This window comes from Ursus maritimus, unplaced genomic scaffold (genome assembly GCF_017311325.1).
Source record: "Ursus maritimus isolate PB19 unplaced genomic scaffold, ASM1731132v1 scaffold_3, whole genome shotgun sequence".
NCBI classification, from domain to species: Eukaryota; Metazoa; Chordata; class Mammalia; order Carnivora; family Ursidae; genus Ursus; species Ursus maritimus.
Genome location: NW_024425563.1, coordinates 47290135 through 47313303, shown reverse-complemented (window position 1 = coordinate 47313303; position 23169 = coordinate 47290135). Strand labels below are relative to the sequence as shown.

The window sequence follows — 23169 nt, the reverse complement described above, 5'->3', positions numbered from 1 at the left end:
TTTAGATTCATCTGTATGCAAGTACTCATCAATGGCAGGTATGCAATACAAGGAGTAGAAGACTGGATGAATTAAAGACAAAATCTGCTTTGCTTGGTTGGGGGGGAGGGGGGAGAATGGGAGCATCAAGACCCAGAGTAATCTGAAGGAACTGCACCTCCTTTTTACAAATCCACTGGAAGGAGACAACTGTTAACTAGTTGCTGTCCACAAAGAAAAATCTCATTGTCTCTTCCAAATAAAATAGTCACATGAGTTAAGCTCAGCATTGCTTCCAAGTAAGCCAAATGGGTAAGAGAAACTTGCTAAGAAACAAGATGAACGTGACCTTGGTTAAACCTGCCACTCTTGTTTTTTAATCTTCCCAAGTAAAAAAGCACACTGTTACTTCAAAATTACACTACACTTGAAAAACTGACAAAAACAGTTTGTGTCTACATCTTGAAACATTGGGTCAACAATGACGGGACCCACTCAGCAAGAGGCTTTTAAAGTCCTCATTTAATAAGACCTGAGTGGATGCCAGCTTAGATCCCAAGAGAATTACTTAACCAAACATGCTCAGCCTTACAACCCAGAAACAACAAGATAGTTTCCAAGTTTTCAAAGAGAAAACAAAAGAAAAGACAATCTAATTAAGCCTAGTTCAACCAGAAAACTCACACAGGAATGGTGTAAAAGTCCCAAGACTTTTGGCACAGATCAACAGCATCTCCAAGGAAATTCCTAGACAATGAAAATGAGGCACAAGTCATATGCCCTTGACGGTAATGCTTAAAAAGAGAAACTGGTATCGAAAGTGGGAGAGAAGGGACAATGCAGAACATATTCTTTTATTTTTTTTTAAGATTTTATTTATTTGACAGAGATAGAGACAGCCAGCGAGAGAGGGAACACAAGCAGGGGGAGTGGGAGAGGGAGAAGCAGGCTCCCAGTGGAGGAGCCTGATGTGGGGCTCGATCCCAGAACGTCGGGATCACGCCCTGAGCCGAAGGCAGACGCTTAACAACTGAGCCACCCAGGCGCCCCAATGTAGAATATATTCTTAAATGGGAATGTTATCAAATCATTTTATCTCCTAGTTTGGTTTTAATTTTTACCATCATTCTTTCATTTAAAAATATGTCTATAGTTCTCTTCCAAAGCACTCTGGACTCAGTGACTCAGCCATGTTTCTATGGGTGGTGCTTGGGAATGAAGATTTGGGAGAGAGATGGTAGAGATACAACAACCACTGGAACAACAGTAATAAGAAGAGTAATAGCACTATCTAGATGCCAGGTTCTCCAGGACTAAAAAGGTACTATTAAAATCCCCATTTTATAAAATGAGGAAATTTAAGTAGAGAGAGGTTAAATAATCTGTCCAAAGCTACACAGCCTGCAAATGGTAGAGCTGAGATGTAAGCCCAGGCGGTCCAGTTCCAGGGTTTATGTTTTTATACCACTGCATTCACAATTTATCAATTAACGATTTCTAATAAACAAAGCCTTGATAATTACCTTTGTAATGTAGGCTACCTTCTTAGAAAAGATTCTAAAAGTTGAAATGATGCAACATTGTAGGTTAAACCTGAGTTTCCAACAGAAATAAGGATATAATAAACAGATACTGAGAGAGGAATGCCCACATGTTTTGTGGAAATGACCAAAATTAACATATTTAACCAAGTACAAATACCCTATTAGAATAGGTTAACTTTTTTTTTTTTTTTTAAGTAGGCTCCATGCTCTCCATAGAGCCCAAGACGGGGCTTGAGCTCACAACCCTGAGATCAAGACCTGGGCTGAGATCAAGAGTCGGATCCTCAACTGACTGAGCCAGCCAGGTGCCCCTAAATAGGTTAACATCTAAAGGCATAAATAAATTGATTAAATACTATCAAGCATGTTAAACATTTTTAACATGTCCAAATTTTTATTTCCTTCATAACCCATGTACTATGTTCTACTACTAGACTGGGCTTAAAGAAAACCTCCAGGGTTGGAACATTCTAAAGCATTTCTTCACCTGGACCTGCAGGTGTCTATCATGTACCTTAAAGGGAGGGAGGAGACCCGGAGCAAAGCAGAGACAAGAGACAGACAGAAAAGAATGTGATTACATCTGTGCCCAAAATTCGGCTGTGCCTTGGGTCAGACCACTCCCCAACTTTTCAATTACATGAAACAATAAATCTCCACTTTTTGCTTTAAAAAAAAAAAAAAAAAAGCACTTCTTCAAGGAAATGTCCAAAGGTCTTTAGAACCAGATACTCTATTTTGGTACTTTCTTGCCCTACAAATTTCTCACTGAAAGCACAGGCAACATTAGAAATCAACTAGCCAGTCTATGCTACTGCTGGGGGAAAAAAACCTTGTTTTCTTTGGCTGCCATTTTATCAACTTCACCTGACATAGTAATGTTGGGAGAATGGGGGGACACCTGTCCTTAAAATGGAAGTGTCAACACAAATAGACTCTGAACTGTTGAACCCTTAAGCGCTTCATCGCACTACTGTGCACAATGGCAAGAAGTTTCAAGGTTTCCACCTCCATTTTTCCATCCCATACCAAGTCTGGTCTTTGCCTTTTAGTAGTAGAATGAAACTCATTTTTTCTTTTATCCAACATTTTCTAAACTAAACATAGCTATGAAATAATAATGCTGACATTTTAATCTATCAGAACTTATTCATCCAAATTGTTACTCTTTAAAGTAGCACTCTCAGGAAATCGCATTTGTTCAAATGACATTGCCACCATTCAAAATGCTTTTTAGGCTGCTAGCATAAATCATTTAACAAATGTTTTCATTTTATTACGGCATGATACTTCCCCTCAGGCCCAAAGCTTTCTTACCCTTTATCCTCCTCCTTTCATTCATCTAAGTTTCACATTCTCCTACCCTCCACTGCTGTCATAATCAATACTCAGAGGACCTCACAGAGTCAAGGTCATAGGGGAACCAGAGATGTGAGGAAGAGAAGATGTGGGAAAAGAGGATTCTCTCTTCCAGGCTGTTGCCTCAGTGTGAACCATCCACAGAACTTTTCCCACCATGTGTCGGGGGCAGGGATGGGAATCCTAGACGAGAAGCTACTCTTCACTAATCTGGGAGGAGCAGCTACCCAGAATCCATCTTCTTTCCTTCCTCATACCTACTTCTGTATCTCAAGGAAAAGGAAAATCCAGTAACTGAATCTGTGTCCTAGAATCTTCTCATTTCTACTTAGGAATCTGAGAGATCCTGTCTCTACAACATTCGTTTCAGACTACCCTATTTCTGTTGGGAGGTGAGCAAAGATTATACACATTTTTATAGTTCCTCTGAGAAATGAAAGGACTCTTAACAGTTATAGTTCCCTATCAGGAATGAAGTGACTCTTAACAATTATTATTTTTTTCCTCCTCAAAAACTACTTCAGTACTTTATTAGAGACAAAATGCAATTTTAATAGAAACTTCCTTGTACTATTATTTAGTCTTGCCACCTGAGACACGGCTAACACTCTACCACACCCAACTTAACCTGTTTTATTCTCCACAGCACTAGGTGGGCTGCTAGACATACAGTAGGATTCAGAAATTCTACCCTAAAAATTCTACACTACAGTAGAAACCTCTAGAAACCTAAACTTGCTCTTTACTTGGCATTACGTTTCTTAGTATTTACTTCAAGTCTGTCATCCACAAGTGAGCTGTTCAATTTTATTTTTTTCTCACTTTTTTCTATATTTCTCAGGAAATTTTTACAACTCTTCCAATTCTGGGATTATATTCAGATTCAGCCCTTAGTTACCACTCTACAGCTTGCACAGAATTTCCTTCATATCTCAAAAAAAATGAAACTCTAAATTCAGTTACTAATACACGATCTCCTGTCATGTGAGTTATTGATAAAGTTTAACAAATCCAAACAGGAACTGACCAGTAGATGCTATCATCTAACAGGATATACTTTAGTCCAAAAATTCTTCAAACAAGAATGATAGCCTAAAAACAAAACACTAGAGATCTGTCATAACTCAGCTCTGTACTTCATTATGGCACACAGTGCTACTACATGTCTCCTGGTTTATGGCCAATAACGTATTTATTCACAAAGTGCTGCCATACAGTATTTATGAAAGACATTCACATATATTCTCATTTAAGCTTCATAATCTAATGACATGTGTTGTCATCCTTCCCATTTTACAGACAAGGAAAACAGCTGAGGTGAAATAACTTGCCCCCAGCAAGAAAGAAGGTAAGTATCTAAGCTGGGATTCAAACTAAGTTTCCTATCCCTCAGCCTATTCTTGTCCTAAGACAAATTGTGCTTCTTAATAACATGGGAAGCTATTTCCACCAAACTACCTCCTTTCACAGGGCAATCAGTAAAGTTACTGTCTCAGAAAACTGATACATAGCCAAAGCAAGCCCTTTGACCCAACCTGGGAAATGTTCCCAGTCACCTGCCAAAGAATAGATTGTCTCAATCTTTGTTGCATAGATGAATGTTGGATAAAAGTTAACAATAACTACAATACATAGATATACACTTGTATGTGTAATATATATAAAAAACAACAAATATATAACATGTATAAAATCAACGATGAAATAGGTTTATAATTCCATTGGGTATACTCCTCAGTTGTCATGTTTATTTTTAAACATCAAAATCTAGAACAAATCTAAAGAAAAGGCCTTACCTGTTCACCTGCATCTTGAAACTCTTTGCATGCATCAGGGAACACATCATAAATAATGAGTGGATAGCCATGTTTCATGAGGTTTTTTGCCATTGGATTCCCCATGTTGCCCAGTCCAATGAATCCAACTGGAGTCTTAGAAGCCATTGACCTAGAACACACTGATTTCAATAAATTACTTTCAGTAAGGGCAGTGACGTCTCTTATTGTAAACATTCATTCAATATTAGTAAGTCAATTGTTCCTGAGATGTCTTCTATTTTTAAAAAACCTTCAAAATGCTAGTTTTATTAATTTTTTTTATAAAGATTTTATTTATTTATTTGACAGAGATAGAGACAGCCAGCGAGAGAGGGAACACAAGCAGGGGGAGTGGGAGAGGAAGAAGCAGGCTCATAGCAGAGGAGCCTGATGTGGGGCTCGATCCCATAACGCCGGGATCACGCCCTGAGCTGAAGGCAGACGCTTAACCGCTGTGCCACCCAGGCGCCCCCAAAATGCTAGTTTTAAACTAATGATCTATTCACATTTAAAGACATCAACCATGTACAAACATCTAATTATTTAGATCTGCTGGAAACAACTATACAATTTTAAGTAATCTCTTCTGTTTTCTACCTCTGTAACATCCCTTTATCATTTTAACAATAAATTTTAAAATGTTACAATTTCTAAAATATGTTATGTACATTACCTATTATGTGAAGTACTATAGATTCTTCATATCTATATTATCTCCTGTAATAATATGTATGACAAACTGAAAATATTCAATAAAACATATATCTTGGACAAGGTCCGAGAATGGAAAAGTTTTTTACCCTCCCACCTCCATATTTATCGAAATCATCTCCTCCAATGGTATAAAAAACATCTTAGTAAAATGTTAGACCAACTAAGTCACCAGTTTATAAACTGGGCTCTAGGGGAGAAGACAGGGATGCTTCTATGGGCTTTAAATGACAAGGGTAATAGTTTCAGTGCCTTGGGCTAATAACAACTCCACGCACTTTCAGAGAAGAGGCATTTCATTTACAAAAAGGAATTGTTCTTAAAAAGCTGTATGCAGGTTTTTTTGATTTTCTTCTTTTTCACAGAAGGCTTTTGAAATCATACTGGGGCACGCAATGCAAAGTAATGCTTTTTGCGAGAGAGAGCAAAGGGACTTCGCATTGCCATGAAAATAACCTTAAACATCATTTCTTCGTTTCTAGATTTAGAACTCCACTCAACAAGTATTTACTGCATGAAGTACTATGACAGAGCCAGAGACAGACATAAGCAAGATACATACAGTCCTTGCCCTCCAAAAAGCTCCTAGTCCACCGAAAGAATAACTCCACTTGCCCCTTCCCCTGCCACTGAAAGCTTTATTTTTCCTTTGTCTTTCAAGGACTCCAGTTATAAAACTGTGCAGTGCACCAACTAATCACAGTCACCCTTTTAAGTTTCAGATCCTCTCAACTGATGGATCCCTGCTCTTCCTTGAATTTAATTTAAATGCAGTGAGATTTCCTAAAAGCAAATTATTTGAAGCCCTAAAGCTTAAGAAATAGAGGTCTTGAGGGAGAAAAACCATAAGAGACTCTTAATCATAGGAAACAAACTGAGGGTTGCTGGAGGGGAGTGGGTGGAGGGATGGGGTAACTGGGTGATGGACATTGGGGAGGGTATACGTTGGTAATGAGCATTGGGTATTATAGAAGACTAATGAATCACAGACCTGTATCCCTGAAATAAACAATACATTATATGTTAATTAACTGAATTTAAATTTAAAAAAAGAAAGAAAGAAAGATCTTCTGGGGTGCCTGGCTGGCTCAGTTGGTGAAGCGGAAGCGGTGCAGTGTGCAATTCTTGATCTCAGGGTTGTGAGTTTGAGCCCCATGTTGGATGTAGAGATTACTTAAAATCTTAAAAAAAAAAAGACAAAAAAAAAAAAGACACAGAGGTCTTCTTGGGTTAGAAACATATTTAATTCCTTTAAACTTGATGATTGACTCTAACATTTCTATTAAATATGGGTGTCATCCTTTGCAACATCACCTTACCAGTGCTAAGTTTAACACCGTCGGTATAATAGGAGTCCTGTGTCTGACTTTCTGGTCCGCAAGGGGTTCAGTAACAGAGAAATGACACCTAATTGAAATGCTACAACATTAAACAGAATGAGAAGCATCCTTTGTCAGAGAACTCTAGCACTAATAATTAATGATGCTAATAACTATTGTACCAGAGTATGGTATTAAGCTCGGAAAGGTATCATTTAACTAAAAACATTAGAAATTAGGAAGACTGTGATTTAAAAACAGTTAATAGGCAACTCTCTCTAGGTCAAACAGTAAGTATGGCAAGGTAGAACCACAATTCATTCACACATTCAACAAATATGAAGCAACCATTATGTACCATGCCAGATGCCACAGAAGACACAACAACATATAGTCCTTGCTGTCAACAAGCTTAAAATCCAAAAGGAAATAAACTATGTACACAAATACTAATACAAGAAAGTTGAAGATAAATTATAAAAAACAATGCTGACATAAAGGAAAATTCATCTGGTTTAAGCATTTAAAGAAGGTAGCATGTGACCTGAGTATACCAGGATTTCAAATGGAAAAGAGTACGAAGGAAGGGAACTCCATATAAAAAAGAACAGGAGTATATGCAAGGAAATAGGAAAGCCAAGAAAAAATAAATAACAGTAAAAATTATTCTTGGCAATTTTTACTACATGCCAGATACTTACTAAGCACTTTATAAATAGCACTGTCATCATATCCTATCATTAAGCCTCCTTTCAGCTGAGAGCCTTGACACTTAGTGAATTTATTTATTTATTTATTTATTTTTAAATATTTTATTTATTTATTTGACAGAGAGACAGCCAGCAAGAGAGGGAACACAAGCAGGGGAGTGGGAGAGGAAGAAGCAGGCTCCCAGCAGAGCAGGGAGCCCCATGCGGGGCTCGATCCCAGGACCCTGGGATCATGCCCTGAGCCGAAGGCAGACGCTTAACGACTGAGCCACCCAGGCGCCCGGACACTTAGTGAATTTAAATAAAATGCCCAAGACAACAGTAAACTGCAATGCCAAGATTCAAATCCAATCAATCTGACGCCAAGCTCTTCACTTTTAACCACTACATGACACTGCCATTCATTCTTCCTAGAGGATGCACAAAGAAACAAAACAACATGAATGCAGACTGAAAGAAACAACGTGGGCGCCTGGGTGGCTCAGTCAGTTAAGCATCCACCTCTTGATTTCAGCTCAGGTCAGGATCTCAGGGTTGGGGGATCGAGCCCTGCCACTGGCTCCACACTCAGCAGGGAGTCTGCTTGAGATTCTCTCTCTGCCCCTCCCCACTGCATGCTCTCTCTAACATGGATGGACAGATCTTAAAAAAAAGAAGAAGAAAGAAGAAACAATGCAACCATAATGTGGAAGACTGGGAAGCATGCTAAACAATCTGACTATATTTTGTAAGGAAGAGGTATTGCTGCAGGCAGCAATCTCTTTGACATCATCAGCCTTACCAACATTTTTCTAGATGTCTCCTCAGGCAAGACTAACAACAAAAATAAACCACTGAGACTAATATAAAGACTAATATAAAAGTAACAGTAATACTACTGTAGGTTTCTCTTTGCCCATTTGAGGTGCTATCACAAACATACCATAGTCTGAGTGGCTTAACAACAAACATTTATATCCCACACCTCTGGAAGCTGGGAAATCCAAGATGAATGTGGCAACAGATCCAGTGTCTGGTGAGAACCCACTTCCTGGCATGTATATGGCCATCTTCTTGGCCATCCTCACATGGTGGAGAGCAGAGAACAAGAGGGCAAGTTCTCCTGTCTCTTTTTATAAGGATACTAATCCCATTTGTGAGGGCTCCACCCTCATAACCTAATTACTTCCCAAAGGCCCCACCTCCTAATACCACGGCAGTGGGGGTTAGGATTTCAACATGTGGGGGGGGGGGAGCAAACATTCAGTTCATAATTAAGGTCAGAGTTAATAAAAGGTGGTGGCCTTAGAAAAGACAGATATGAAAAATATTTCAAAGGCAGAAGTAAAAGGACATAGCAATAGATTGGATTGTGGGCTAAAATAAGGGAAAGATCAAAGACAATAGCATGCTATCAATAACCTAAGTGGAGAAATCGAGAAAGAGAGCTATCTCCGTTTTAAATAAAGTAACTGTGAACTGTCGGTGAGCTGAAAGCTGTCCCCAGACTTAGAAATATTATAACCAATTAGGATCTCCTCAGAGATAGGATGAAAAAAAAAGACACATATTTGGTAACAATCTGCTTTAAGGTGAGAACCGAAATTGTGGCAGTTGATAAAATTGCCAAATGAGAGTAAAAGAGACTGAAGAACAAAGCTGAAGGGAATGTCAACATTTAGAGGTCAAAAAGAAGAGACCAACTTCGAACGACTAAGATATTAAAATTAGGGGCCAAGGATATTAAAAGCTATAATAACTGTAGTTATGTTCCAAAAGTAGAGATATGAAAGATACCCAAAAAAAGACCCAAAACTGAATTTAAGAAGATGAAAACAACCATGTGTAAGATGAAAATCACACTGGATTAAAAGCAGAATAGATACTGCAGAAGAAAGGATTAGTGCTCTTAAAGACATAGCAATAGAAACTATCCAAAACAACATGCATAGAGAGAAGAAAGAACTTAAAGAATAAAAACAACATGAGTGAGCCGTGAGACAGCTTCAACTAGCCAAATACACATTTAACTGGAGTCATCAAATGAGAGAAGAGAGAAGTAGAGACTGAAAAAAATATATGAAGGAATTATAGCCACAAATGTCCAAATTTGATGAAAACCATAAACCCCCCACCATACACATCCAAGAAGCTCAGTGAGCCCCAACACAAGAAACATAGACACAACTATACCAAGATACATTATGGCCAAAATGCTCAAAAGCATACAGAGGAGCAAAGATAAGGCAGACTTCTTGTCAGAAACAAAGCAAATGAGAATGGAGTAGAGCATCATCTTTAAAGTACCAAAACAACAACTGTCAAGGTAGGAATCTATATCCAGTATAAAAATACATAATTACAAGTATTTGTGGATGTGAAGGGGCAGGAAGAAATTTGGAGGTGTGTTGGATATGTTCACAATCTTGATTGTGGTGATGGTTTCACAGGTATATACATATGTCAAACTCATCAAATTGTATGCTTTATTTTTTTTAATTTGATTTATTTGAGAAAGAGAGCGAGTGCAGGAGTGGAGGGAGGGACAAAGGGAGAGGGAGAAGCAGACTCCATGCTGAGCAGGGAGCCCCGCGTGGGGCTCGATCCCAGAACCCCAGGATCATGCCCTGAACCAAAGGCAGACGTTTAACTGACTGAGCCACGCAGGCACCCCAAATTATATGCTTTAAATATGTATAGTTTATCATAAGTCAACTATATTGCAATAAAGCTGTTTTTAAAAAGTCAACATGTTTATAAAATAAACAAGAGGGGCACCTGGGTGGCTAGAAAGATAATGAAAAAAATCTCCAGGATAGGTTATTAAGTGAAAAAAAGCAAGATGAAGAGCATTATATATAACATATAGTGTATAAAGAAAAAAGAGGGGCGCCTGGGTGGATCAGTCGTTAAGTGTCTGCCTTCGGCTAAGGGCGTGATCCCAGCATTCTAGGATCGAGCCCCCCATCAGGCTCCTCTGCTGGGAGCCTGCTTCTTCCTCTCCCACTCCCCCTGCTTGTGTTACCTCTCTCGCTGGCTGTCTTTATCTCTGTCAAATAAATAAATAAATAAAATCTTAAAAAAAAAGAGAGAAAAGAATACCTATGCATTAAATTTTACTGAATTTCTGTAAGAATACATAAGAAACAGTAGTTACATCTAAAGAGTTGGACTGACGGGTCAGAGTTAGAGAAAAGACTATTTTTTATAACCTTTTGAGTTTTTACCATGTGCATATAACTTTTGTAACTACTTTTATAATAAAATACGTGAATTGGCATTGAATGTTTACTAATGTTACATGAGTGAATGACTTAACTGGAGAGAGCTGTCATCAAGTGTACATAGATGGGGATAAAGTCAGTTCTGAAGCAATCACAGAGTAAAGACGGTGATTAAAGACAGTGATAAAGCGGATCCAGCAAAGTGGATTCACAACCATTAAACATTGCAGGTTGACGCTCCAATATCCCTTCTTCCCAGACCCAGAGGTAAGTTCCAAATAACCTAAACCAATCATGGTAATGCCATCTCTCTACAGCTGACAGGTTCCACAGACTGGCAGCCCTAAGTAAATGATTTGGAAATGCTGTGGGTAATCTAAATATGTAACAAGGAATGAACTAGAGATTAACAAAAGGATTTTATCTAATCAGCAAATTTCCTTGACTCTCAGTAGTAACATTACTTAAGTGGCAGCCAGAAGGAACACAGACCACAGACAATAGAAGTTACCCAAAACAAGAGCAGGAGGGAGAAAAAATACTAGAATGCTATCAAAAACATCACTGAAATTCCTGATTATAAATTAGTCTGAGGTCTGAGCTGGATACAGACAAACCTAGAGAGGGACTTAATGAAATGAGAGAGCAGAAAACTATGTCTATGTATTTGGCAGGGGGGAAACATGGGGCCAAAGGACCAAGTGTAATGACGTTGATATACAGCACATTGGTTAACAAAATGGGGGCAGGGAGTGGTATAATATTAACTAGAAGGCTAGTTCAGCTTTTGAAATGTTGGCAGTATAGCAAGCCCTAGCAATGAGATCTTGGAAGAGCTGAAGTAGAGTGGTGATGTTAGTTGTTAAAGTTGAGGCCCAGCTTTGGATGGGCTAATATGAAAGTCAACGAAGACAGTCTTTTAATGATGGGCTCAGTTGCTCTCTTCATTTCATTTTTGCTTGTGGCAAAGAAAGAGAAAGGGTAGTATAACTAGATGATTTAATGTCAAAAGAGAAGAGAGTTTTTACTGATGGTGATATTTCAGAACTTCTCTGAAAGATGGCTATATACAAGACCTAGGTTCCTATCCAGGCAAGGTCACTTCTTAGATGTATACCCTTGAACTAACAAGTTACTTGACTTCCCTAGACATTAAGTTTTATCAACAAGAGTCACTACTTCAGGTTACTCAAAGGTACTTAAGGACTCCTTGAGATAATACACATAAAGGCCGAGCAGTGCCCGGCACATGATAGGTCATTAAGTATTTGCTACTTTTACTATCAGTAGTTAAGCAGAAGTACGGGGGTACAAATCCTATGCCAAACGCCCATTTTGTCCAGCGGGTAAGAAGAGCCACAGTGTTAGAAAAAGGAATAGAGCGTATTTTAGAAGACGCTCTCTGAGGAAATAGAGTTCTTATATAAGGTGAAGCATCAGGAGTGCTTGGACAATAAAGAATATGCTCCCAAAGAGGCAGAAATTCAAATAAGTATAATAGAATTATGACACTAAAAGCTTCAAACTTAATATATTTCCTTTAAGTAAGTCACACACATTAATGCATAGGAATAGAATCGGATGATAGCTAAAATCTAGCTGGCAGGCAATCAGTCAACACAATACAAAGGTGACACTGGTTGACTGGTAAAGAAACTAGCTAGAAAATGTAGCAAAATTAGTTTCTAAAGCTATAGATGTAAATGTATAGGTTATGTCCTTTTTCTCCAGTGAGATAGGGGCAAAGTTATCCATACCTTGGTAACATGCAGTGCTGCCAATAACCAGGCTACTCTAAATATCAAAATGTAAAAATTGTAGAAAACTGGAAAATATGAAAAAGTACCGTCATAAGGGAAAAAGTTAATCTCACTACACAAAACTAATCACTATTAGCATTTTGCATAGCCCTTCCAGTCTTTTAAATGCATCTTCTCATTACGTTCAGATTATATTGTATACACAACTTTTATCCTATTTTATCCTATTATGTCATAACTATTCTATCTGCTTTAATACTAAGAATTACCAAACTAAGGGTGGTGACTTACTCTACAAAGGCCTTTATTGCTTGAGTCAAGTTATTTTAGAAATAAATATTCTCGGGGCACCTGGGTGGCTGTCGTTAGGCGCGTCTGATTTCTGCTCAGATCATCGGGCTCCCTGCTCAGCAGGAAGCCTGCTTCTCCCTCTTCCACTCCCCCTGCTTGTGTTCCCTCTCCTGCTGTCTCTCTCTCTGTCAAATAAATTAATAAAATCTTAAAAAAAGAGAGAGAGAGAGAAAAAATATTCTCGCTATGTAATTTCACAAGTCTGAGGTCAACTTCTGGTCCAAGGACCATATGCAGCTTTTCAGAGCTTCATGTGCAACCCTAGAGGCTAATGTTAAGGGGGAAAATGCCATGTATTTTATTTGTACTATGCTTTGCTTTGAAAGTAGATTTCATATACACAAAAAGGGCCATAATAAAATGTTATTCCCATCTCTGTACATGATTCTGGTTAATTTTCCCACTCCATCTTTGGGTGGTCATTTTAAGATGATATGATACAAATTATTTTTCCATGTACATGTTGATGAGCCACAATGAATACAAAGGGCCTAAAATTACAGATTTTCTCTTGCCAGTTTAAAGAAGTCTAAACTAACTCTAATTACCTTTTAAGATAAAATACAAAACTTTTTAATAAAAGGTGATGAAATAATAATATATGTGTAGTTTAATATTTCTTTTATTTTTCTTTTTTGATGCTTTTAATATTTTAAAATTAAGGTATGCTATTAACCGGCAACCTTTAGGTCTCTCTCTCTTTTTTTTTAAGTAAATAAATTGTATGGATCTTTATAATAGTATCACCCATATGATATAAACACCCTAAACATTTGCTGGAGACAAATATCCCACAGAATTCAGAACACTAAATAATGTTACTATTTGAACATGGTTCTTTCTGTCCCTAGACTCTAGATCTGCACGTAATTTTTTATTTTTTAAGATTCCAACGCCAAAGAAAGTTAATGCAAAAGCAAATTTAGTAAACTAAAATTCACAGAAACATTTAAACAATTCCACCAAGTAAAAACAATTGTTGAAGTGTTTTAAGCAATCATCACAAAATGAAATATTTAAAATTTATCATAAATCCATAACCATACATCTTTGGGTCAAAGAACCCAAAGAACAGGATTATATGCCAAAGTAGTCTAACCAGCACTGTGAGGTACAACTGAGAGGCAACTATGATAGTCTTGGGCCTCAGGCCCTTCCAGCATGAATTGAAAGAACTTTCATAACTCTAATGGGTACATCCAAGGTTCATTAAAATATCATTAGAACACCTTGTAAAACCACTAAATAGCACATATGTCTTCCCTGGCTAATCAACACTGAAACAATAGCACATTCATGTGAAAACCAGTGCTACATTTAGTACTGGAAAAGTGACTAACTGATTTAAGTATCTCTAAAGTGGGAGGTATTTTTTGTAGCTCAATCTACATGTAGCTCAAATAGTGGTTACACTCAAGTTTAGCAGATTCTCTGAGTTTGTATCTTGTTACTGTGATTGTGTAGCAGACATCTGTTCTCTTGCATCACATGGAGCCTAAGCCAGAGAGGAAATTCACTGTTCTGCTTAGGTATTACTGAGCGGGAGGAAGGGAAGCTATTAAGCACTAAATTCCCAGCCTGGTATTTTTTTACGTGATCAGAAAAATATTAATACTAAGGCTTTAAAAAAAATCCTGAGTATGAAACTGCTCAATAGTGCATTGTTACAACTTTCCAACTTTCACAAGAAAACAAAGGCAATGTCCCCATAAATCAATGTTTCAATTAAAGAGGAATGCTGGTGTAGTAGAAACTGCAGGAATGAGGAAGAATCAAGAACTACTTTCTAGATCCTGATGGGATACCCTAATTCACTCATCCAAGGGGCCTCAGGTTCTTCATCGGAAAAATGAGAAAGATTAGATCTCTGGATCTAAAAGCTGCCTCTTCCTAAATCGATGGTTGGCTTCCATAACTTACAATGGTATGCGGGGAGGAACAGGATAGGTTCAGGCATAATTTTGAGGACGCTGAAAGTGTCTTGGTTAATAATCTGACAGAAGTGCCGTCTTCAGGTAGCAGTTACAAAGAAATGGGGACGGAGGAGGCACGCCTTGCTGGTTAAGGGTGACTTAAAACTTTGCTGGAATGACTTGTCACCTGGTTTGTATAGACGACCACTCGTGTAAGACCATCCTACGCGATTAAAGTGGTTAAACAAAAATCAAGCCCCGCGGCCCCATGGCACGCCCACCAGGGTGCATCCCTGGGGGCGTTGAAAGGTCAGCCAGCGATGTAAGCCTAGGAGTTGCAGTGATAGGTGCCGGGTCGCCCCTGGGGTTGGGCCCTCCAATTGTCCTCGGAGCCCTAATTCCAGAGAAGCACGCCCCGGAGCCAAATAATCCTCCCGTACCCCAAGCTCTTCCCACCCCTTCCTAAGTCCCGAAAAAGACGCTGAAAGCCATTCATCTGGATCCCGGGCGGGGTTGATGGGGGGGAAGCCCTAGCTGTGCGAGAGGTAGCCGCAGAAGACGCCTGGCCTTGGGACGAGCCAAAATTGGGGGTTTTAAGCCCCGACCCAAGCGCAGCGCCTCCCGTGAAAACATATTTTCGGCCGTCAGGGCGCGAGAAGCGGGCAGCCGGAGGGACGGGGGGAGAAAGCAAGAGGTCCTTACCCGCTGCAAGGCTGGCCGCTGCCGGGCGCTGCCGGCGGCTCCAATACCGGAGGCCGGAGGCGGCTCCACGGAGCCGTAAGGAGGCTGCCATGCTGCCCCCGCCCCGCCTCCCCGCGGTGACCTCCGCGGCTCCCGGCTCACCCACTGACTGCGAGTGTGCGCCACGGAGCGGGCGGGAACCACCGCGGCGTGGGGCCGCGCGCGCACGCGCTCTGCAGCTCGGGGCGGGCACCCACCGACGAGGGGAGGAGCGCGACGCGGAGAGACAGGGGTCGTCAGTTCCCTTAAGGATAGGGGACCAGACCAATCAGGATTCTCGGGTCCCCGCACTTCGCTAACCACCAATAGGAAGCCTTTTCGAACCCCACCCACCTCAAGAGCCATGGCCCCGCCCCAAAGCTCCTCCCTCGCCTAGCGTCTGCAGGCGGGAGTCTCCTTGTTTATCAAAACGCAGCGGGTGTGCGGGAGGCGGTGGCTGCCACTCAAGACCGACTCCAACGAGCGCCTGACCCTCCAGAACCGCCCCCTTGGAGGGTGTAACTGCCTGTGCTGCCTCCATGCAGACAAGAACAAAACTTTGGTTCGCAGCAGCTGCTGTGAATTTTTATGCAAAAGCAGAAATTCCTAGTCCAAATATAGGGACCCATAATTAACTTCAATAATACGTGGATCTCCTAATGTTAGTATTTGTATTTTTAACGTCTGTTCATTGAAAAACAACAGAAATCTACCGTAAATGTAATAACTTTGAAATTCATTTCATTTTATTTAACACAACAGTTAAATAAATTTGAAAAACAGTAGGAAAACAAGTTGGTTACTAGGAACAAGAATTACTAGGAACTCTATTCCAACATATATTTCTCTAATGTTTGAAAATTCTGCATTTTATAAGCAAAAACTAAGGAGAAATGAAAATCCAAAAAAATAGTCTATATGTATGTGTGTCAGAGAGATTCATTCTTCTGTCTGTGCTTAGTGTACATGTTTGAATCGCTGGACCCTTTGGCAATAATTGCAGGGCTTCCCATCTGCGCTGACCCCATCAAAGCGTTGTTAGCCCTGTGCAGTCCAAAGCAAGACTTGCAACCTTTGCAACAAGGTAGTATAGGAGGAAAAACAGGGAGGAGTGTCTAGGGCAATAGAAATCCCAAGGTGTCCACCCCCCCCCCCATTCATTCTACTTATTCAATTGCCTAGATCGTGCTCATCCAACCTTTTTTTTTTTTAATGATTTTTTATTATATTATGTTAGTCACCATACAGTACATCCCCGGTTTCCGATGTAAAGTTCGATGATTCATTAGTTGCGTGTAACACCCAGTGCACCATGCAATACGTGCCCTCCTTATGACCCATCACCGGTTTATCCCATTCCCCCACCCCCCTCCCCTCTGAGGCCCTCAGATTGTTTCTCATAGTCCATAGTCTCTCATGTTTCATTCCCCCTTCTGATTACCCCCCCCTTTCTTTATCCCTTTCTTCCCCTACCGATCATCCTATTTCTTATGTTCCATAGATGAGAGAAATCATATGATAGTTGTCTTTCTCTGCTTGACTTATTTCACTTAGCATTATCTCCTCCAGTGCTGTCCATGTTGCAGCAAATGTTGAGAATTCATTCTTTCTGATAGCTGAGTAATATTCCATTGTATATATGGACCACAACTTCTTAATCCAGTATATCTGTTGAAGGGCATCTCGGCTCCTTCCACGATTTAGCTATTGTGGACAATGCTGCTATGAACAATGCTTCTCTTCACTATGTATCTTTGCAGTAAACACCCAATAGTGCAATGGCTGGGTCATAGGGTAGCTCAATTTTTAACTTTTTAAGGGACCTCCACACTGTTTTCCAGAGTGACTGTACCAACTTGCATTCCCACCAACAATGTAGGAGGGATCCCCTTTCTCCACATCCTCTCCAACAATTGTTGTTTCTTGCCTTGTCTATTTTTGCCATTCTAACTGGCTCATCCAACCTTTTAATCTGAGTAGCAAAATCAACAGTTTTGACTTTGACCTTATTTTTTACTTCTGCCCAGTCACTCCTGGAGTTGGAAATGCCTAAAGGAAAAGGAAAGGAACTGGATAATTTCCAAGCAGGTTCTTTAATGTTTCTGTGTAGGCTAGGCTAGCAATGTTTCCAGGAACTAGTACAGAGTGCAAGGTTCACATTTGTAACTGGTTCAAAAACAATTCCCTTCTTTGGCTGTCTCTCCACTCCAGCCCTCTATTCCACACCAACCAAAAAAGGAAGGAAGGAAGGAAGGAAGGAAGGAAGGAAGGAAGGAAGGAAGGGAGGAAGGAAGAAAGAAAGGAAGGGGGGAAAATTATTTCAGCATCGGGACAGTCTCCTAGATTGGGTTCCCTTCCAAATCTATTTAATTGGTTTCTGGAGAATGCCCCACCTGATCTTCTCTCCCCAGTTTATTTGAGTTTTAGCTGGAATAGACCTCCTGCAACCAATAAATGTAGCCCTACGGATTTCTATAATTAACTGCTGAAATGTGCTCTGCCTTTCAACTATGTCAACCTACATAGCAGAGCTATTTACAACACAGGACAACATATCAATTGATCTCCCAGCTCCTAAACTTTATAACCCAGTCCTCTTGAGATTTTATATCCAATAAGATTGTTTTTGTCATTTTTATTGTGAGCTACTGTTTTTTTGCTTCTCTAGGTTGTTTATAGAGATCTTTTCTTGAAAATGAGTATTTCTTTACAAAAGGTTGCTTCCTATGTGCAATGTTTTCCTAGGACAGGAAGGGGTAACGGGGGAAGGGGTTCAAAAAGAACCCTTTTTTAACTAATGTGCTGGCTTTGAAAAAGGAAAGAATGCATTGAAATTTGACTCTTTTGCTCAACCAGGACCAGGGGTAAGTCACAATTTCTCCACATCCCTACATCATGTAGTTTGATATCTCCTCCCAGAAGCCCTTTACTGATTCATATATTAAGGCTCTGAGATTTTTTATAGAAGTTTATAATAAGCATTATAATTTTTTAAGTAATTACTATTTGAAGGTGCTCGTAGATATTATTGTGTTTGCAAAAGCTGTTACTGCCCATGGCTGGCTTTATTTGATTGCCTTCCTGATATCTTTGAAGGGCATTGTAGCTTTTCCCTAGATCTCTGCCATGTACTTTTGTTTGAAATTGTGTTTCAACATATTACTGCCTCTTTGCTTCTGCTTCTGGGTAAATGGAGTAAGTACATTTTTCTCTATCTCTCCCAATAAGTACAACTAAAACCTCTGGACATTATATATAAAACAAGTTTAAGAAACTCTGAAAGGTAGAGAAAAAGCAGCATACTAGCTAGGGACCTCAGGACCCAAAAATGACCACAGAGGTAAGTACTTGGGTTTTTGTTTAGCCTTAAGCTCCCATACTGGGTACTAGAGAAGCCAAAAGCTAGAAACCTAAAAATGCCAAGAGGCACAGACAGAACTGCCCCAGTAAGAGGGTACTCTCTTTAGCCAAAGGATGAGAAAGGGGCAGCCTCCCAAAACATCACTTTTACAAAATAACTAGTCTGCTATAGACAAACACCACACAATAAAAACATATGGCCCCACCCATGCCTGAAAAGGCCAACACTTGCACACCGCATAGGCTATAATGAAGGACCCCAACATCCTAACACCCCAGCCCCCCTATACCTCAATGCCGCTGGTTTCATGTCAGAGAAAGCCAACTAGAGGGTCAGAACTTATATCCTACTGCTGAGTTGTAACAAGTACCCCTCTACACATATGCCCCATCCCTCTCCTCACAGTGCCATTGGAAGCTACGTGGGGAGCCTGGACTTCCACCCGACTTGACAGTAATGAGACACCCCTCCTCCTCCCTGCTGAGATAGAGTCAGAGGAGGGGCCTACTGGAGAGTAAGGACTTTCGTCACTGTCGGGGTGTAAGGAGGCCAAGCATCCCCACTATGGTGCCAGTGGAGGCCACATGGGGAGCAGTAAGGAGGTTCTCCTAACCCTCTCGGCTAGGGAAGTATCAGTGGAAGCCTAGTGGGGAGTTGAACTCCTACCCAAGCCCGCCGGTAATGAGGAGTCACACCCCCACCCCATCAATGTCAACATGGGCAGAATGGGGAACCTTGACTTCTACACTTACCTCCCATTGGCATAGACAACGCCCCTTCTATTCCTTTGCCAGGGCACTGTCAGGAAAAGCCAGCTAAAATAGGTGGTTTAAATAAGATCCAGAGTAAAATAATACCAAAATATCCGTGTTTCAACTGAAAGTCATTCATCATACCAAGAATCAGGAATACCTTAAACTGAATGAAGAAAAAAAAAGATGTCAATATCCCATATATCAACTATAATAAAAATAATAGAGATTTTTGGCTTTGTTTTTGTTTAAAGAGATAATTACCAGAGGCCTGGCCATAATTTTGGTAGCTTTCAGTCACTCTGATATTTCCTGGTCAGATGATTTCTAGATTTGGTCGAATTCATCTGTGAAGAGTATAGAGCAGGGGTTTGCAATCCCAAATGCATATTAAAACCGTTTTCAAAATACCAAAGCTCCCCCTCCACATGTAGATTCTGGAATAAGTCACAGAGCATTTGAATTTGAGAGCCCCTGCCATAGAAGGGAAACGATCTAAGACATAAAAGGTGCTCAGGAACTCATCATGCTGGCAGTGACAGTGGGCACGGAGAGAAAGAGACAGTGTGAAAGATACCTGGGAGGCAAAACTGATATTACCAGTTACTTCCGAAGTAGAAGGAGACTTGAAAGAGAAGTAATCCAGATAGAGCCCCAGGTTTTCTGGCTTGGGTGACTGAATAGTTGAAAGTGCCTCCCACGATGGGGAACTGGGTTATGTTGAGTTTGAAGGTGAATGTGTCCAGGGGCAGTTGGCCAGATGGAGAATCCAAGTCAGAGATATGTAACTGGAAGTCATGGGCTAAGAGATGGCAATGTAAGTCATGTCATGTAAGATGGGATCATTATGAACATTTTAAAGGAACACAGTTGGGACGCCCGGCTGGCTCAGTCGGTAGAGCATGCATCCCTTGATCTTGGGGTCATGAGTTCAAGCCCCACGTTGGGGGTAGAGTTTACTTAAGAAAAAAAAATTTTAATATTAAAAAAAATTAAAAATAAAGGAACATGGTTGGTGATGAAACTCCAGAGAACACCCTAAGGAGTGGGTGGAAGAATTAAAGCTTATGAAGACTGAGGGGGGGTCCAGAGGAGGAAAGAAGCAAGGAACAGTATCAAAGAAGTCAAAGCAGAAGTTCAAGGAGGGAATATTTCACAGTGCCAGTTATTATCAAGTAAGTGATAAGGTAAGTGCAGAAAGGTCAAGTCTTTATAGGCTCTTGCAACTAAGAGTTAGCGTTGGCTTTAGTAAGGGAGAGCAGAAGTAGTGAAATGGTGGGGCCGGATCACGGTAGATCCAGGGAAGAATGACCAATGGCAAAATGGAGAAATTAAGACAGTGAATACTATCTGCTTTTCCAAGAAACTTGGCTTCTGAAGGGAAGGAGAATTTAGAGTGAAGTAAATGCCAAGGGAGGCCTTTGTTTACTTGTTTTCATTTTAAAGAGGAAAGACATTTGAGTATGTTTAAATCCTAAGGCGAAAGGGTAAAGAGACAGAATTGAAGAAGGGGGTGCTGATAGGTGATAGTGGGGGGTGGTTACTGAACAATCCCTGGGATTCTTTCTCTTTAATAAAAAAAAAAAATGCTTCCCCATCTAGTTTCTACATAAGACCTATAGTCAGAAGGAAAACATGTAGAGAGCCTCAGTTAATAAGGCTGTGGATTTTCTTTCCGGCAACAACACAAACTTAGAACAATCCTACAAACACAAGCATAGTGAGGTAGAATCATTTTTTAAAATACAGATCAGGGTGCCTTTGTGGCTCAGTGGGTTAAGCATCCGACTCTTGATTTTGGCTCAGGTCATGATCTCAGGGTCCTGAGAGAGGCCCACATCTGGCTCCATGCTCAGCACAGAGTCTGCTTGAGATCCTCTCCCTCTGCCCCTCTTCTTCCACTCGTGTGCTCTCTCTCTCTAAAATAAATAAATCTAAAAAAATACAAATCAAGTCAGGAACATGTATACATTTAAGGTGTCTACTTAGGGGCACCTGGGTGTCTCAGTCAGGTGGGTGTCTGCCTTTGGCTCAGGTCATGATCCCAGGATCCTGGGATCTAGTCCCGCATCAGGCTCCTTGCTCAGCAGGGAGCCTGCTTCTCCCTCTGCCTGCCGCTCCCCCTGCTCGTGCTGCTCTCTCCCTCTCTCTCTGTCAAATAAATAAGTAAAATCTTTAAAAAATAGGGGCGCCTAGGTGGCTCAGTCATTAAGCATCTGCCTTCGACTCAGGGCATGATCCCAGAGTCCTGGGATCGAGCCCCACATCGGGCTCCTCCGTTGGGAGCCTGCTTCTTCCTCTCCCACTCCCCCTGCCTGTGTTCCCTCTCTCACTGGCTGTCTCTCTCTCTGTCAAATAAATAAATAAAATCTTTAAAAAAATAAATACAATAAAAATAAAAAGTAAAAGTAAGGTGACTACTTGGCAGCAAGGGTTTTAGAGACAGAAAAGTTGCTGCCACCTCCCTCTTGTTAATGAGTCAGACTCCCTCCATATACACGTACACAGTACACTTACAATTCTAATCAGAGGGACAAACTAGTTGCCAATTCTTGTTAGCTTATGGTTCCCGTTTTCTATTACCAGACAATATGAAAATGACCAGTGGGTTGAGCTAAACCCATGGTCTAATCAATGACTTTCTACACTAAGTACTCATCCCTTAGGGAAATGAATCTTGAAATAACAATAACATTCTGGTTTCTCTCAAGCATATTGTTCATTCATGCTCTCTGTATAACTTTTGGTCAAGCATATATTGAGAATACATTTATCCATTGCTCCATTTTTTTTTTGAAAAGCACTTAAAAAAACCATACTCTTTGATCCATAGGTTGTATCAGAAAGAAATAATCATACAGGGATATGTTCGTAGAAGTGCTATTTATAAATGGGGGAGGGAAAAATAAAAACATACAAAAAGGAAGGACTAGACTAAACATATTCTGTTACATATATACTGTAGAACACTGTCCCCCGATATCTGTTCTTCCCTTCTTCCAGGATAATAGAATTTCTAGCTGGAGACATGGCTAGTAGCATCAAAACTAAATTTCCCAGCTTCCGTTGTCACTAGGTGTGGTGATACAACTAAGTTCTGGCCATTGGGACACAAGCATAGTACAAACCCTCCTAAGGAGGCACTTGGTATATAAAATTGTCCCTTCTTCCTTCATCCTATTGATTGGGATGTAGATGTGACAGTTGACATGCTATGACCATGAGCACAAGGGCTATCCCTGAGAAGTGACAAAGCAGAGATAAAAGTTGTGCCCAAGTATATCTTAGTATAGCTGTCATACCAGCCTTGGTTGTCCACTGCCAGATTTTTATGGGAGAGAGAATTTAACTTCGGTCTTGTTTAACTCACTGCTTTCTTGCAGTGTGGGTCACTCACAGATAAACCTAATTCTAATTTATATATACATGGACATTTATGAGAACATTTAAAATGTTTCCTAAGAAGTTTTGGTAGTATAGGAAAATTCCCATAATATAATGCTAAGTGAAAAGAATCAAGATACAGGGGTGCCTGGGTGGCTCAGTTGTTAAGCATCTGCCTTCGGCTCAGGTCATGACCCCAGGGTCCTGGGATCGAGTGCCGCATTGGGCTCCTTGCTCAGAGGGAGCCTGCTTCTCCCTCTGCCTGCTGTTCCCCCTGCTTCTGCTC

At 40.4% G+C, this 23169-nt stretch overlaps 1 protein-coding gene across 1 annotated transcript in view; it reads right to left on the bottom strand.

Annotated features, from left to right (window-relative positions):
- HIBADH (3-hydroxyisobutyrate dehydrogenase) overlaps window positions 1–15532 on the bottom strand; it is a 101255-nt gene extending 85723 nt beyond the window's left edge. Inside the window, exons 1-2 of the mRNA XM_040644151.1 lie at window positions 15369–15532; window positions 4679–4839 (exon numbers count right to left, since the gene is read on the bottom strand). Coding sequence (XP_040500085.1) covers window positions 4679–4839; window positions 15369–15459 — 252 coding nt within the window. The 5' untranslated portion in view covers window positions 15460–15532. The remainder of the gene's footprint in view (window positions 1–4678; window positions 4840–15368) is intronic.
- Between the last annotated feature and the right edge of the window lie 7637 nt (window positions 15533–23169).